Source organism: Miscanthus floridulus, chromosome 2 (genome assembly GCF_019320115.1).
Source record: "Miscanthus floridulus cultivar M001 chromosome 2, ASM1932011v1, whole genome shotgun sequence".
In the NCBI taxonomy this organism is placed as follows: Eukaryota; Viridiplantae; Streptophyta; class Magnoliopsida; order Poales; family Poaceae; genus Miscanthus; species Miscanthus floridulus.
Genome location: NC_089581.1, coordinates 173038401 through 173054062, shown reverse-complemented (window position 1 = coordinate 173054062; position 15662 = coordinate 173038401). Strand labels below are relative to the sequence as shown.

General features: G+C 45.2%; 1 protein-coding gene across 2 annotated transcripts; it reads left to right on the top strand.

Moving 5' to 3' along the window:
* The first annotated feature begins 8187 nt into the window (after positions 1-8187).
* On the top strand, positions 8188-12611 carry LOC136535729 (probable serine/threonine-protein kinase PBL21). 2 transcript variants are annotated; one of them, XM_066528098.1, is made up of 5 exons: positions 8189-8671; positions 8758-8918; positions 9009-9198; positions 11326-11717; positions 11812-12611. In XM_066528098.1, exons 1-5 carry the CDS (start codon positions 8593-8595, stop codon positions 12115-12117), a joined length of 1128 nt encoding a protein of 375 aa, XP_066384195.1. In that variant the 5' UTR covers positions 8189-8592; the 3' UTR covers positions 12118-12611. The 2 variants fall into 2 exon arrangements, with proteins under 2 accessions (XP_066384194.1, XP_066384195.1); XM_066528097.1 differs by having other exon boundaries at positions 8188-8671; positions 8758-9198.
* Positions 12612-15662: the final 3051 nt, after the last annotated feature.

Genomic DNA, 15662 nt, shown 5'->3' with positions numbered 1-15662 from the left:
ACCTCAACCTTTATGTGCGTGCCATCTATAGCACCTATGCATCCATCAAACCATGGTGTATATGCAGCAAGTTTCTGGCTTACGCGTGCGTAGTTCCTATCTGCGGGTACTAGGATAATATTTGTCCACCTATACATGACCTCTGCAACTGCTGTTAACTTTCTGCTAACTATATCTAAAGATCTTTCAAACCTATCTTTGCACTCTCTACTTGCAGATTGGTGGGCACAGGTCCAGATGTACATGCCTAAAGCTTCTACCGAGGTACACTTATCTGTTGATGGCAGGCCGAAAGGAAGCAGGGTGTCATGCAAATGCATGAAGGCATCACGCGTCATGCGCAAATTGTCTATACATTTGGTTTGGTCGGCAAGGGTAAGCTGCATCCATTGGGCCCTAGATAGTTTAGGAATGAGACAAGAAGGATTTACCTTAGGCATTTGCTGGGACATAATACCTTTCAACCTCCACAGCACGACTACTGCCTTCGTCAAGATCACAGTGCTCGGTCCATCACTGGAAGTGTTGCTGTACGATGACTCGTCGGTGCTACTCATTGTGCTACCTGCAAATGGGCACAAATCAGTAAGATACCGATGCATATGTTGGGAACAAAACATTTGCTAATAATTGAACATGTCAAGTTACCTAAACTAGGTAGTTGGCACGACCACCTTAGACAAATGTATGTAAGGAATGAACAACAGAAAAGTGATCCATGCATAAGGTCTTACAATGCTCACAGCACGACACATATATTTTATTCAAAACACGAGACAACGATGTGCACTTAGTTCTCCGCAACGGTCTTTGTTAAAACAAACAAAACGAACATAACGAAACAACAAACACAATCAACTCAACATGCACATGGTGGAAAACAAAAACAGTAGAAAAAACCGCAGTACGAACAATAGTGCTGATCACTGGGACTTTGTGGAGCACACGAAGTCCCACGTCACATTGGTCCAGTTCAGCCGGCCCTCTTTAGTTTCCATATTAAGAAAAGCCTGACGATAGAGCCTGTTGTTGCAAAGGTTAAGGGCTTGCATGAACACTACATCAGTCTTGTTGTAACTATCTTGCTTCAGAATCTGATGGACTTGGGCCAACTCCTCAGTATCTGTGCCTTGACGGGCCTTCTGGGACTTAGCCTCCCTGATAATGTGGCTTAGGTCTTCAAGGCAGTCGTCATTGAATGGAGTCTTGCTACTCTTCTTACTGCGAGGACTATTAACAGAATATTCCCTATGGACTCTCTTCAAGGGCTGAGCACCACTACGCGGTAGGACCAGCTCGTCTGACAAGCCCAGAGGAGTGCGAGGGCTTCCACTACTGGGTGTCTTGTCAGGTTGATGGCCCCGCGCCGATACCAACTCACCCCTGTCACGTGGGGTGTGTCCCAAAATCGTGACAAGTTGCTCACAACATTGGGGGTGTCTGAACTTGTCACGAGCGGGTTGGCTACTTTCCTGCACGTGTTCCAGTGATGGAGAAGTTAGTACTGAGTTAGTGGGAACCTAATTGCTAAAAAAATAGTCAAGGAAATACGTGTAGTTAGTACATCAGGGCTGGCGCCGTACCACTCGGGGTCAGCTGTAACCTCTCCAGTAAGCGGGTCACAGCCTAGCCCAGTATGGGTCTGACCATCGCGCCAATTGAAATACAAACGTTTCAGCTCGTTGTACTTGTTCTGGCACTTTTTCTTGGTGTACCCGAGCCTCATGATTTCGTTGAACCCACGAATGACATTGGTCCACCCTAGTGAGGTTGGCGAAGTGGCGTTCCAGTGATAAAGGTCTTTCTGCTTGATGATTAGATTAAGAAGCAGAGAGCAGGTTTTGTCATCCTAGCTAGCACATTCCTGGCTCATCTGATGCACGTTCCTGGCATATCTAATGTCATACGGAGGGTAGTTCCAGTATGCAAAGACGAGAGTGGGCGATAGAAAAGAGAACTTGCCTTTTCGAACCATTTGCGGTGTTTTGAGCAGAGGTTGTAATGCCTGCCAGCAGGTGGAGAGCAAGACGAAGTCGACGACGCTGCCAGTTTGGGCAGCGTTGGTCACTAGCGGATGAAACGTCCCTAGAATCTCTGCAGTGTAAACATAGAGCATACTTGTAAGATGTTCAATTAAGCAGTGTTGACGCAGCTTATAAAGTTAAAGTAGCCTATAGAATGGGTGCAGTTAAAGGATACAACTAAATGGGTTATACTGACAAAACTATAATGCATGCATATGGCAGAGAAACCAATAGCCCCTGCTATTAGTGCAAGAAGGGTCAAAAGGAATAACCGCGATAACAGATAGCGTCTCATATTGTATACTGTGAACACGCATTTGCAGGCATACAAACTTGTGAGATTACCAGGATTGCATGCATATATTCTTGTGAAACCCCTAGTACCAACAAATCGACAGGTAATGGACAAACCCCTAGTACCAACAAATCAATAGCTCTTAGTGGCTGAAAATTCTCCATTCCAGCTACACTACAAACACACTGGTACTCAAGTAAAAACAACATGGAATCTGAAGTAATAGATGAAGCATTTGAAGCCAAAACATAACACTAGAACCTGTAACCTATCATAAAGAATTGAATATCCAACTAGAAATGGCTAGGCTGAAGCCCCGTTTGTAAGTGATTCCGGATTCCAGCATCACTCCAAGAGCATAGATAGTAAGCGGAATGAACATCCTAATCTGAATTAATACCTTGGGTACCAATACCAAGGTCAAGCATTTCAGTGTAAACAAAGCACTGTATGTAATTCCTAGACTATGATCAAAAAGCAAATAGCGAATTTGGAAATGATGAGCTACACCTGGAGGGAGGATGGCGGCTCGGAAACACCTGGAAGGAGCAGACGTCGACCGGGTCCTGGCGGTGATGATGGGTGCGGCGCGGGGGTAAACCTACAAGACGAGGCAGTGGGGCTCAGATCCAGCCGGGTGAGACTTGCGGCGGCGTGGGATCCAGGGGCTTACCGTGCTGGAGAGAGTCGCCGTCGATGGAGGCGGGGGTCGGGGAGGGAGGCAGAGAGCACTATCACCGAGGCCTGGCGAGAGTGCGGGGAAACCCTAGCCGCGCGGGGGTCAACCTACAAGATGACGAGCTGGGGCTCAGAGGCGACCGGGTGAGAGGACGGCGGCGTGGGATTCGGGGGTTACCTTACTGGACGAAGGCGCCGTCGATGGAGGCGGGGTCGGGGAAGGAGGCGGACGTCACTGTCACCGTAGGTCCGGCAAGGAGGACGGCGTAGAGAGGCGGGCGTGGACGGATCCGGTGGCCACCGACGGGGCCCGGCGACGCGGCGCAGACGACCGCCGGGACTCGCGCGGAGAGACGACGACGAGCGACGCTTGTGCGGGGAAACCCTAGCCACCGACGCGAAGGGGAGAAGATGAGGGACGATGCACGCTGGGGATTCGGAGGGACGAGCGGGTGGTTTATAACCAGCCGTTCGGCTATGGCTAGGCTGCCGAACCAGCCAGCCCAGCCAGCCACATTCAGCCCTACCGAACAGGCTAATTGTTAACCATGCATGTCAATTCTTGGTTTGCTTCAGCAGGAAGCATACAGCTCCAGGAAGATACATTTTACCGGATTCACAATTTCCAAGAATTTTCTTCATCAAACGAACATAGAAGACACTGAAATTCCCAACGGTTTTGGTCACTGAAAGTGACCCCAAGATAGTCTCTCTCCACCATTTTGAGCCCCTGCTTCCTTCCACTCTTGACCATGATCCTATCCCAAGATCATGAAACTTAAGAGCATATTCCGATACTCCCTCCTTCGGTAGAAAACAAAGACGAAGCATGTTGTTCCAAAATATGATATTCTAATTTCCAAGGATGCACACCTGCTGAGTTTCCGGCCATGCATGCATCAGCATCTGGATGATTTCTACTTAATACAACGGAGCATGTTTAACTCTTCCAACAATTGAAGAACCTTGCACAGGGCTCGTCTAGCACAGCTTCAGCTCCGGATTCTTGGAGCTGGTCATCTCAAGTTCTCACCTCTGTAATTTTTTTTATATCCGGATCCAAGACCAGATATAAGGGATTTGGTTGAGGTATCTTATTCTTATTTCAGACAGATAGATATTTAGAAACACCTTATTTTAGTCTACAACTCTAAAATTGTTTTTGGTTCAGCTTATGGAAAGTGCTTCTGCTGCAAAAAAAAAAAAAAACATAACATTAATTAAACAGGCGGAGCCTAAACTTGTATTTTTAGAAATCGTTGCTTTCACGTAGTGCAATTTTCACAGCACCTTAAACCCTACTTCTGGCCTTTTGCTTTTCTAATAAATGAGTGGAAAATAGAGACACATTTCACAACTCTTTTTAGAGAGATAGTAAAAGGGGTAGGTTTCGTATTTATTTCAATCAAATAAATAGCTTATAAATTTTTTCGACAACATATAGCTCACAAACAACTTATCCATAGCTCACAAGACCTTTTTCACATCTCAGAGCTCATAATAGTTTTTCCACGTCACATAGTTCACAACAGTTTTTTTCACGGCTCATAGTTGAAATAAATGGACACTAAGGGTCTGTTTGACTTAGCTTTGGGTTGTGAAAAAGGTGCCGTGGGCTGTGAAAAAGATGTTGTGAGTTATGTGATATGAAGAAGTTATAAGCTGTTTGGTTAAAGTAACTACAAAACCTTCCCATCTCTATTTTCTTTGAAATAATTGGAAAACGTCTCTCTATTTCCATCCATTTGAAAAAGCCAAAAGCAGTGTTCAAAGTATTGCGAAAATTATACTACATGATTCTTGATAGCCGCCGTTTCTAGAAAAACAGCTTTGGTTCTAGCCGTTTAGTTAGCTTTTTGTATTTTGGCAGCGGAAGTATTCTCTGAAAGCTAAACTATGACAGCCTAAATCCTACAAGTATTGCAACGCAAGGCACTATGAAGTGTGAACCACTCACAGCCTAACAGGACCATTTTGACCTAGCACATTCTGAGTCGACACCGTGGGAAAGAAAAACAAGATTCCAAAGTATTCGTCCAGGGTAAAAAAATATTGCTATATGTCAACCGGGTGATTTGGTCTCTTATGTCAACCAAATTATGGGCCGAAGGATCGAACTCATGCGCGCTCTGCGGCGTCCAATCCGGCTCGCCCTGGAGGAAGGCTCCTGCTCCCCGGTACCGCACCGCTCGGCACCGGCCTCCCTTTGCCGCCGCACTCTAGGCCGCCCATTCGCCCCGTCCCCTAGGCCAGCCGTCCCCTACCGTCCTCAGGTCAGTCATATGCCGCCGCTCCCCGGCACCGACCACCCTCCGCCACATTCCCCAAGCTGGCCATCCACCGCCAGCTATCTGTCTCGCGCCCTCGGCACCGGTGCCGCTGCTCCCTCCGCCGCCGCCCCCTGTCGCAGACGTGGCCCCTGTAGCTGCGAATTTGTTTTACCCTAAAATTTGTGAACAATTTGATGATATTTGTGAACAGATTGACATATATTTCTTTGATATCTGAAATCCATAGAAATAATTTGTATTTTTTTAAAAAAAATTGGCATATATTTGTATTATCATCAAATTACACCATTGTGTCCGATAAATTACACTAAAGATTGTAAATATAGTAATAAGTCAATATAAATAAAGTCAGAAGACAATGCAAGTGCATGTGGAAAATTCAGTTGACAGGAGGGGCCAAAAACAACTAAATGCCATCTAAACACATCCAAAACAAAAGGAAACACTTAGAAAAACCAACATGCATGCACTTGTACGATGCAGAGCAAGGCCCGTACTACTTTCGGTCGATCAATGCAGTATTGCAAATGTTTTAAATCTTCCTGCGCTGTAGCTGTCGCTATAGCCTTTTAAGGTAAGGTTCTGCTATTTGTGTTCAGGTATAATTTAGCTGCTATATTTTGATATAGTTTGATTTAGCTCCTCTATTAGCTAATTTAGAGGTATATCGCTAAACACGTTGGCCCGCAATTTAAAACTATGATTGCAACGCATTAACGATCCTGCATGCATGACGCCCTGTCGTCTCCACTCCACTCCACAGGTCTGTGTGTTGATCCGAACAAACCAGAGCGGATTTAACTCTCTTCACTGTGGATGGCAGTGCGCTCTATTCGTGGCAATGCCATGCATTGATGTGGCAATTGCTCCTCCTGTCCCTCAGTCAGATTAGCCCGTCCCGTCCTCCTCTATTTACTGTGCGATGATTTGATGATTGATAAAAAGGTAATCCAGTGTCAAATCAGAAAATGGTAAACAATCGTCTTCCGTTGTGGAATCCCAGGAAAAATGGAGTGCCAGTATGTACCGGGATGGATGACGTGTGCATGTTCGTCGTCTCCCTCCTTTCCTCTCACAAGGAAATTCTGTTTTTTTTATGAACAACATGGCAGTTGTGCTGGCTGCAGTGAATGGTGACTCAAATTTCGTCAGTACCTCGCCGGTCGCCGTGCATCCACTGAGGCCTTGTTTTGTGTCATATGGGATCTAGGACGAGGTATTCAGATACTAATAAAAAAATAAATCACAGAAATTTTGGCCCTGTTCGTTTGGAGAAATTCTGAAGGAATTTGGATGGTTTTGAGGAATTCTGAAGAAACTTTGGCCCCGTTCGCGTGTCCTTAAACCTGGCTTGATCCGCTTCTTTTTTCATCCGGAACCGTATTTTTCTCTTACAAATTCCTCCAGCATTCGTTCGCTTCGTTGAAAAGTTATGACTAAAAGTACTGTTCGCGGATCTACTGTGAGAGAAAAACACTGTTCGTTCGCTGAAATAGTACAGCTCATAAGACAAGCGAACATGATCAGAATCCGTAAGTAATCCGCGAGATGAATTTATTAAGCCTAATTAATCTATCATTAGCGCATGTGTTACTGTAGCACCACATTGTCAAATCATGAACTAATTAGTCTTAAAAGATTCGCCTCGCAAATTAATCGCAAACTGTGCAATTAGTTATTTTTTAAGTCTATATTTAATATTTTATACATGTGTCTAAATATTCAATGAGATAGATAATAAACTTTAGTAGGAGGAATTAAACAAAGCCTGAACGCAAGGTGGGCGGCAAATATCCACCGGCTGCAGTGAATGAGGAGTACAAAGAATGCTATTTTTATTTTTCAAGAAGTCAAATATTTTCAATTTTTAAATACATATATACCCAATGAATAAGGAAAGGTTTAGGTATAGAAATATTTTTTTAGATCCAAATGATATATGTACGATCTATTAGATGTTGTAGATCTTTCTATTTAGCAACTTTATAAACATGACATGATTTGATTAGCATAACGTTCTAAACTTTGGACTACAGCGGCAGGATGAGAAAAGGAGCACGGAACAGGAAGGAGCCGTTGCCGCACTGCCGCTGAATTTCTATTTTCTAGTCTCCCGTGCCCGTGATAAGAGGGATTTGATAATATTTTTTATTTTTCTAGGTTAATTAATTAATTAAAAAATCTTAGAAATTAATTATTGATTTAGATTTATTGAATATATTACCTTTCTAATAATAAATAAAAAAGTACCGTAGCATTGTTCAACCAACGAGATTACATTGCACGCGGGACACGCCAAACAAATCACTCTCTCTTCCCCAGCTCTCGGGAAAACCCGAAGCCGGAAAATATGATAAGGACAAAACCGCGCACGAGAATGGCCGCCGGCGTCAGAATCCACCGCCCGCCCTGCGCTTCGTAGTCCGGCTGACGTTATGTTCCCGTAGAAATTGACCGCCCGCCGGCCGGAAGAAGGTGCAGTACAGATAAATGTCCGGTTCTTTTGGGTGATGCTGGACTCATTCACTGTGAGAGAAAAATACTATTTATTAGCTAAAAAAAGTACGACTTATAAGTTAAATGATTAGGAAGAAACTTTGTGAAGCGAGAGGAGGCAAGAAATTACTCTGGTGGAACATGATATGTCCTGTTCGCTTGTCTTATAGTCTATATTTTTTAATTTATGTTTTTAGTTAGAATAATATTTTTCTCCCACGATAAATTAGGATTTTTTTTTTCCAGCGAAGCGAAGTTCCAGTGTTTGTCTTGGCTCCTCCCGATTCAGCGTGGGGGCCGTGTCCAATGCGGGGCCTCCCTTCCTTCCCGTCCCCACGGCGCCCGCTATGATTTCTTGCCAAATCACTCGCGCCGTTGCCTCTTAAGCCGCAATCCATCCCCCGAGTCGTCCCCTCCCTCGCCCCTCTCTCCACACAGTCTACAGTCACACATGTCGCTTCCTTCTTCCTCCGGTGTAGGCGCACTGGAGTGGACTGGAGATGCCCTGCCTGACCCTGCAATGCAATCCGTCGCCGGTCGCTGATCAGTCGAGCTCCTGATTTGGAGCCTTTTTACGGGTTTCTTGGGGGCCCATCGCCGTGTTTCCCTTGTTGCCCGCTTTGGCCGTGCATTAATAGCCGCTTCCTTGTGATAGTCCTCTCCCTCCGTCCTCCCTTCCCTGTTCCCTCCCCCTCTCCTCTCTCCTCTCGCTCGTCTCCTTGGTCGGCTCTGTTCTTGGGAGTGCTGCCAGTCTGGTTGCGTTGCGGCAGCAAAAACTTCATCGACAGCATCTGCCTGCGCCGTTCTGATGGGTTTGGGTTGCTTCGGATGCCTCGCGCCGGAGGTGGATGAGGACCTCAAGCCCTCCAAGCCCGATGATTCATCAGGTGCGTAGTTCTCGATTTCCATCCGCAGCGTGTTCGGTTGTGTCTTGTGGCTTGGATTGCTGTGCCTGACTCTTGCTGGGAAACAGGGGCCGATGCGAGGAGAAAGGTCGCGCCGGATGTGGCCAACGGCTACGCGCACAGCTTCACCTTCAAGGATCTGCTCGTGGCCACCGGCTACTTCAACGAGGCCAATTTCATCGGAGAAGGTGGATTTGGGAAGGTGTACAAGGGCAAGATCAACGGACAGGTGAGCAAGAACTCTGTTTTTGACAGTTTTTGTGGCGACAGTACCGGGACAGACGGCGCCCTATGCGTTTTCCTTTTTTTTTGTGCGCAGATGGTGGCAGTGAAGCAGCTCGCTCGAGATGGTGTGCAGGGGAGGAACGAGTTCTTGGTCGAGGTGCTCATGCTGACAGTGCTCAACCATCGCAATCTTGTCAGCTTGGTCGGGTTCTGCGCGCAGGGGGACGAGAGACTGCTAGTCTACGAGTACATGCCGTTCGGAAGCCTGGAGAGCCATCTCTTTGGTAAACTCTCCACTCTTTATTCTTCAGCTTTCTGTGGTTCTTGGTTGGGGAATGTGTGCAGTGTACTTCTGGAGTTGGTATCTCAGGGGCCTGTCCATTTTTTTCGCCGATTACATATATCAACTGGAATGCTTGCCTACCTTTTCGCTTTTGATTTATGGCAGTTCTCTGCCTTTTCCCTTTTGATTTGTGATAGCAAGTTGCTGTAGTGTTTAAGGGGAAAAGATTTGGGGGCAACTAATTGGACATTTCATACTCTTGGAGATTGCGTAATTTAATGTACAATTGAATAAAATGAAAGGTAGAAATCAGTACCGTTATATGCTTTTCCTATTTGGGTTCAACAAATGGATCATCCTTTTTCTTTGTTCCTTAAAAATTTCCTGTCAGATGATGATTTAACTTCTCTGCTGCTATGAGTCTGTGCCTGCTTTGATTATTCAGTTTGGATTCACTCTGAAGCCTCAACGGATATTTTTACTTTTTAACTTAGAAATTCTAATAAAAATGAAACCGTTTCATAACACAATATTTTGTCCTGAATCACTCGAAGCCTGCCCAACATGCACGACAGGTCTACCCATGCATAGCAGCTCCAAGCACTTTTGCCCTCACCATGCGCAATGAGTGCCGTGCAGATAAAAGTTCCTGTGGGACTTTACCTAAGCTCGGGCAATACTAGCTAATCCAGTTAACCCTGTTACTATATACATGAATAAATCACCATGAATATGATAACCCCAATAATACTTTTTTGTTTCGTTTTTATTGGCAAGAATCTTCTGACAATGAAGTATGATCTTTTAAATTACTATTTGCTAATTTAAGCTAGGCGCTGATTGTGCCAGTAAGCACAAAATAACCTACCAGCAATTTATTGCTAGTAATGCTCTAGCCCTGCCAGCGAAAACCAAAGAGTAATGAAGTTTCATCACCATCTGCCGTTTTGTTTCTGTTGCCTGGTTTATTCGAATCCAGGACATCTTTTCAACTCATTTAAAAGCTAAGATTTTCATTTGTACCAGAATAATGATTGAGATGCCTATTTAATCTGTTAAGCACTGCTGTACTCCCATATATCTTCCTTTTTTTAAAAGGTTCCATTTCTCTTCACATTCATATATATATATTTTTGTTTGAACTGCAACTGTTATTTTGTTATATCCTTCAGCCATATAATTAAACGCATGCCTCCTTTCACCATGTCTGTGCTGTTGGTTTGCATCTCCTCTTTCCTAGAAGCAACTGATATGTTCTGCTTGCTGTCAAAACTATGGATGTTGCTGCTTCTTGTTGTTTGTCTATGTTGTAAACTGTCGAAACTGTGTCCAATTTCTATTGAGGTGAATTTGAAAAATACTGTTGTTTGCCTTGTCTTGTCACTTTCAGAGTCAGAGTTATCTCTATGATCCATTAATTGTGCTTCATTTAACTATTTTACTAAGTGAAGAACTAGACAAACTACCTTTCAAAAAAAGACTAGACAAACTTTTTAATCTCAGCAATTTTATTTGATAACTGTGTAGTCAAAACTGTGAACCACTCATTCTGTGAAATGGCAACTCAGTTGTCAAACCAATGAACCACTAATTCTGTAAAAGGGTGCAGGTGTACAACACTGTATAGATACCATCATGCAACCAACACAAAATATTTATAATAATTGTTCGTTTTAGAGACAGACCTGAAAAACCTCCTTATTCTAACAGACTATGCCAAAATTGTTCAGCCACATAATACCTAAGGGCTAGCCAAATTGTCCCCACAGATAATTATTGAAGTCCTGAGGTTCTCATGGCTTGTCTCATGTCTGAACATGACATGTTCTTCCTGATGATAGCAGAGCTAGGTATGGGCATCATGTGAGCCCTCAAGTCTTTTTGTTTTTTTCTTTGCTTGAGTATTTTGGAGCTTTGTATAGCGGTGTAGCCCACTGGATGTGTTGCTATGCGTATGGATTCTGAGAGCTGTTGTTTACTATAAAAATCTGAAGCTGCAGAGAAGCATAAGCCACTCAAATTATTCTAATGCAATGTTTCCATTGGTGAAATTGCACATTTACATCTACATTTTTCTTTTGTTTATTTATCGTTCAATTCACAGATTTTTCTTTTCTCCTTTGAATAGATGTGCCCCTTGGCAAGAAACCACTTGACTGGAACACACGAGTGAGGATAGTCGTTGGAGTCGCTGAAGGGCTTTCTTACTTGCACAATGTAGCTGATCCACCTGTGATTTACCGTGATATGAAAGCTGCTAATATTCTGCTGGGTGAGGACTTCAGCCCGAAGCTCTCTGACTTTGGGCTTGCAAAAGTCGGACCAGTTGGAGACAGAACTCATGTGTCCACAAGAGTTATGGGTACCTATGGCTACTGTGCTCCTGACTATGTTGTGAGTGGTAAACTTACCATGAAATCCGACATATACAGTTTCGGTGTTCTTCTGTTGGAACTGATCACAGGAAGGAGGATTTATGATGCTTCAAGGCCTAAACCAGAGCAGAGTCTGTTAACATGGGTAAGCAGCTTTGCCTTGTTACCTAGTATAAAAGGTCTAAAGTTTTCCGTTCAGACAGCGCAGAGCGCCTTATCGCTTTCTCTGAATTTTGCAGTCCAGGCCATTCCTGCATGATAAGAGGAAGTTCTACCGGCTCGCTGATCCGTCTCTGCTGGGCTGCTACCCGTCATCAGCACTGAACCAGTTAGTCGTGATCAGCATCATGTGCCTCCAAGACCAGCCGCATGTCCGCCCAATCATCTCCGATGTTGTGATAGGTCTGAATCATGTCGCAAGCCAGCCATACACCTCTGAGCGCCCGCTGCCTGCATCCATGAGCTCCCCTGCGAGCAGCGGGTCGCCGCAACTCATCAGCACTCCATCCAGAAGGAGAGGTGGTAAGACTGCGCATTACGCTTAGGGCTTAAGCCCGCAGACAGACTGCATGCATGTCTCGAAGAGCAGCAAGATACCTCACCTCGGTCAGATGAGACCGGTAGGAGGGCTGTTGAAACCGAAGCCGTCAAGTACTCAAGTTCCATTTAGTCAGAGCCTTTTTGATTGAGTTGAAGCGGTCTCTGAGTGACCTGCTTGACAGAGAGTTCTAGTGAGGCTGATGGTAGGAGTTGAAGCTGACCATGCATGACTATTGCTCTTTTCATATGCTTCTTCGTTGTTTTCAGTTTTGAATTCTGTAGCCAGTGGACATAGGAAGGATCAGTGTCCTCTGTGGGGGAGAAAAGAATGCACCAGTCATGGTAGAGGAGGGGGACATTGTGCCTCCTTTTGGGAAGTTCATCATCAAGTTACCAGTCATGTACAGAGTTGTCATGGTTTGGTGCATGTTGTTGGCCTGTAGATGCAATAGGAAATTCACCAGGGTTTTAACTGAAGAGGCATAGTAGATCATTCAAATGTTGGTCATTTGTGGCATTTCTGAGCCCAACTCTTTGGAAATCTGTGTCGTCTAAGACGCAAGCCTCATGCCAGAGGCTGTCCGCTAGCGTGGAACGGTTCAAATCCTTGTGCCTTTGGATTGTGATCTCCTCTGTCATGGGCCATGGCGATCAGGCGATGATGGAGTCGTCCATGGCCTTGACGTGGCTAAGGGTCCAGCTGCCGACGATTTGGTCCACCGAACCGCCACGTCATGGGAGGCGCCACGGCGATGCTCTAGTCCCGTTTGTTGCTTTGCTGCTTTTGACATGGTCCACGAGATCCATAGGCACACAGCGGCCGGGGGCTTTGGTTCGATAATCACGGCTACCTTTTTCTTTCTTTTCTTTTTCCCTCTGAAATACAATATACACTCACCTCTGTCAACGCATTACCCATATGACGATGGTTTTTTTTACGTTTTGTTGGTGTCGTCTTCTCCGGACGGTCTGCACTTTCTGCAGCTGGCGAATTTTTTGGGCCCAAAATGTTGGATAAAACGGTGCCAAAAGGACATGGACAGTGACGTTCGGCAGTTGGGTAAAATTTTGTCTTTTTTGCAAGGCTGTCGGTTTTTGACGTGTGACTCTGAGCAACGTAACGAAACAGACTCTGGTGATCTCTTTTGTCGCAGTCAGCTGAATCCGAGCGACCGGCTGTTGTTGCGAGGGGCGAGACTGCGAGAGACACCCCTCAACGGCGTATCCGCGATGGATTCCATGGCTGGGCCGGACGCCCGGTCCCGGGCGAGAAAGCGACGGCGATCGCGAGGCCGCCACGATCCTCGCCGGCTTCAGTGAAGGAGCTGGCTGGCGTCAGTGCGCACGGCGGAACTTGGCTGGGCGCCCCGCTTCAATGAAACGGAGGAGGGCTGCTGCCGTGACGCTGCTTTCGGTCGCCGACGTCGACGTGCCCGCCCCTCTCCTTAACTGTATCCTTTCGTTAATCCCATCTGCCGGGCAGTAATCAAGTACCCTCCGGATTCCAAACGTGTTTTACAATTCTATATTTCTATATACACTAGGTAGCATGTCCGTGCGTTGTTATGAAACAACTAAACTTGTGTGTTAAAAACACACAGATCGCACGATAAGAGAATAATACTGTGAAATTAAATACCGACGTTAAAGTGACATTTAATCTAAAAAGTAAAGTTCGTGAAATTAACAGTTAAGGAAAACACGGCGTCGCATGCTCACAAACTCTCCTGTATAGACATTTTCGTGATACGGCTAAGATAATGTTTTATATCGGCAGAAAGAAATCTCCGATATTCATTTCTTTCGTGCGTCAATAAATCCACAAATAAATTCCACCGTATCTCCATACCATCATGTACACAGGTTCGAGTATATATGCAAATAGCATTTGCCCGCATGTTGTTACCAGAGTTTCAAAATTCTAAGAACTTAGCATGAAATAAATTTACCTCCAACAAATCAGAAGAATTAATTATCTGCTAGAATACCAATGTTTCACACCAAAGGTTAAAATGCTACACTAATAAGTTAAAGGAAAATGCTCAAGTACAGCACCCTTCACTGAAAGTTCACGTTAGCACTCATGTTTGTGGCTGCCGAGTCCTGGCTTTAAAGTGGCAGAAGAATTCCTGTTGGTGGCCTAAACAAAAAAAAGGAGATTGAATCAATGTAATTGGACGAAGACATATCTCCTATATCAGTTGGAGCCAGGATTAAATCAATGATCACAGCATTTTTACCCTTTTTAGTACTAATGCAATACCAACATGAGTGGGTGAGGGAGGGGTTGGGTTCTTTCGGATGCAAACTAATACGATGGCTGGTAGGAAAGGAAGCAAGAGCTCATTCTGGTGCCTCACAGGTAGACACCTGCATTTTTAGGAGTTGTGGACGTATATGTGATATAAACATGACTTACACGAATAATCCAATTCGGTATCCTTGCACATGACTAATCCAAATCGAACTCAGGAATAATCCAAGCAATTCGAACATGACATTCCATCATTTTTTACTACATTAATAAAGAAAATACACCCAGGAAAATACTAAATGCATGTGAGTACATCTAGGCCTAGCAGAATCAGAAGAGCATTTTTATGTTATTGTTACATGATATTTTCTAAGGGCAACATATTAGCATTCCATTCATCAAAGAAAAAGTACACGCAAGGCCAACACTAAATAAAATATCTTTGCTGTAGCTGATAGATGGACAAAATCATACAAACTGATGGGAAGTGATCCGTGCATCGGTACGGGACAACTAAACTTTTGTACTAAATGACAGATAAGTCTAGTGCTAAAGCATTTGTATCTTACTTTTTCTGTAATTTTTACTTTTCTTAGCTTCCAAGCCTAGTGTTAGGAATATGCTCAGCATTCACTTTAGTGATTAGAATATGCGGTAGCAAATGAGAGTCTCCATTACCTATAAAAGACAAGAAAGTGTCATTGTAAAAAACAAGCCATTGCATTTTCATTCAATCCAAGCGGCTAAGGGCCAAGCTGCTCTCTAGTAGTTCTAGATCTAAATCTGAGATCCAATCGGGCTAATAATCTGGTATCAAAGTCGAGAGGGTTCTTGAGTGAGCCAGCGCCATGTCCACCGTCAACCAGGTCGCGAGAGCGCGCGCCGCCGCAGGTGCCAGTGCCGATAATCGCGCGACGCGCCTTGCTGCCTCAGAGGCAGCGACTACGGCGACGGCCGAGACGGACAGGCAGGCAGCGGCTGTGGCCTAGGCCACGATAGCCGCGGCCGCAACACTACGCTGCCGAGATGGAGCGGGAGCCAGAGCCAGTTGGAAGATCGTGTATCCTAGTCGGACGTCGCCGCCAGACGCCGTCACCAGAGCGGCGTCATGGTTGGTGCAGCCGCTCCCTAGTGCTGCAGACGATCTACCATGACTCCGGAGCGGGAATGCCGTGGCCGATACTCACCAAGTCGAATTACCACGAGTGGAGCCTGCTGATGAAGGTCAAGCTGTAGGCCCAGCGGCAATGGGAGGTGGTTCACGTCGGCGGCATCGACTACGACGATGATCGTCGG

Bases quoted from the DNA above. Each gene is read 5' to 3' on its own strand.
- LOC136535729 (XM_066528097.1), top strand. From the start codon at position 8,593: ATGGGTTTGGGTTGCTTCGGATGCCTCGCGCCGGAGGTGGATGAGGAC. The intron at 9,199-11,325 runs GTAAACTCTCCA...TCCTTTGAATAG, and splicing joins CCTGGAGAGCCATCTCTTTG to ATGTGCCCCTTGGCAAGAAA. The intron at 11,718-11,811 runs GTAAGCAGCTTT...TGAATTTTGCAG, and splicing joins AGCAGAGTCTGTTAACATGG to TCCAGGCCATTCCTGCATGA.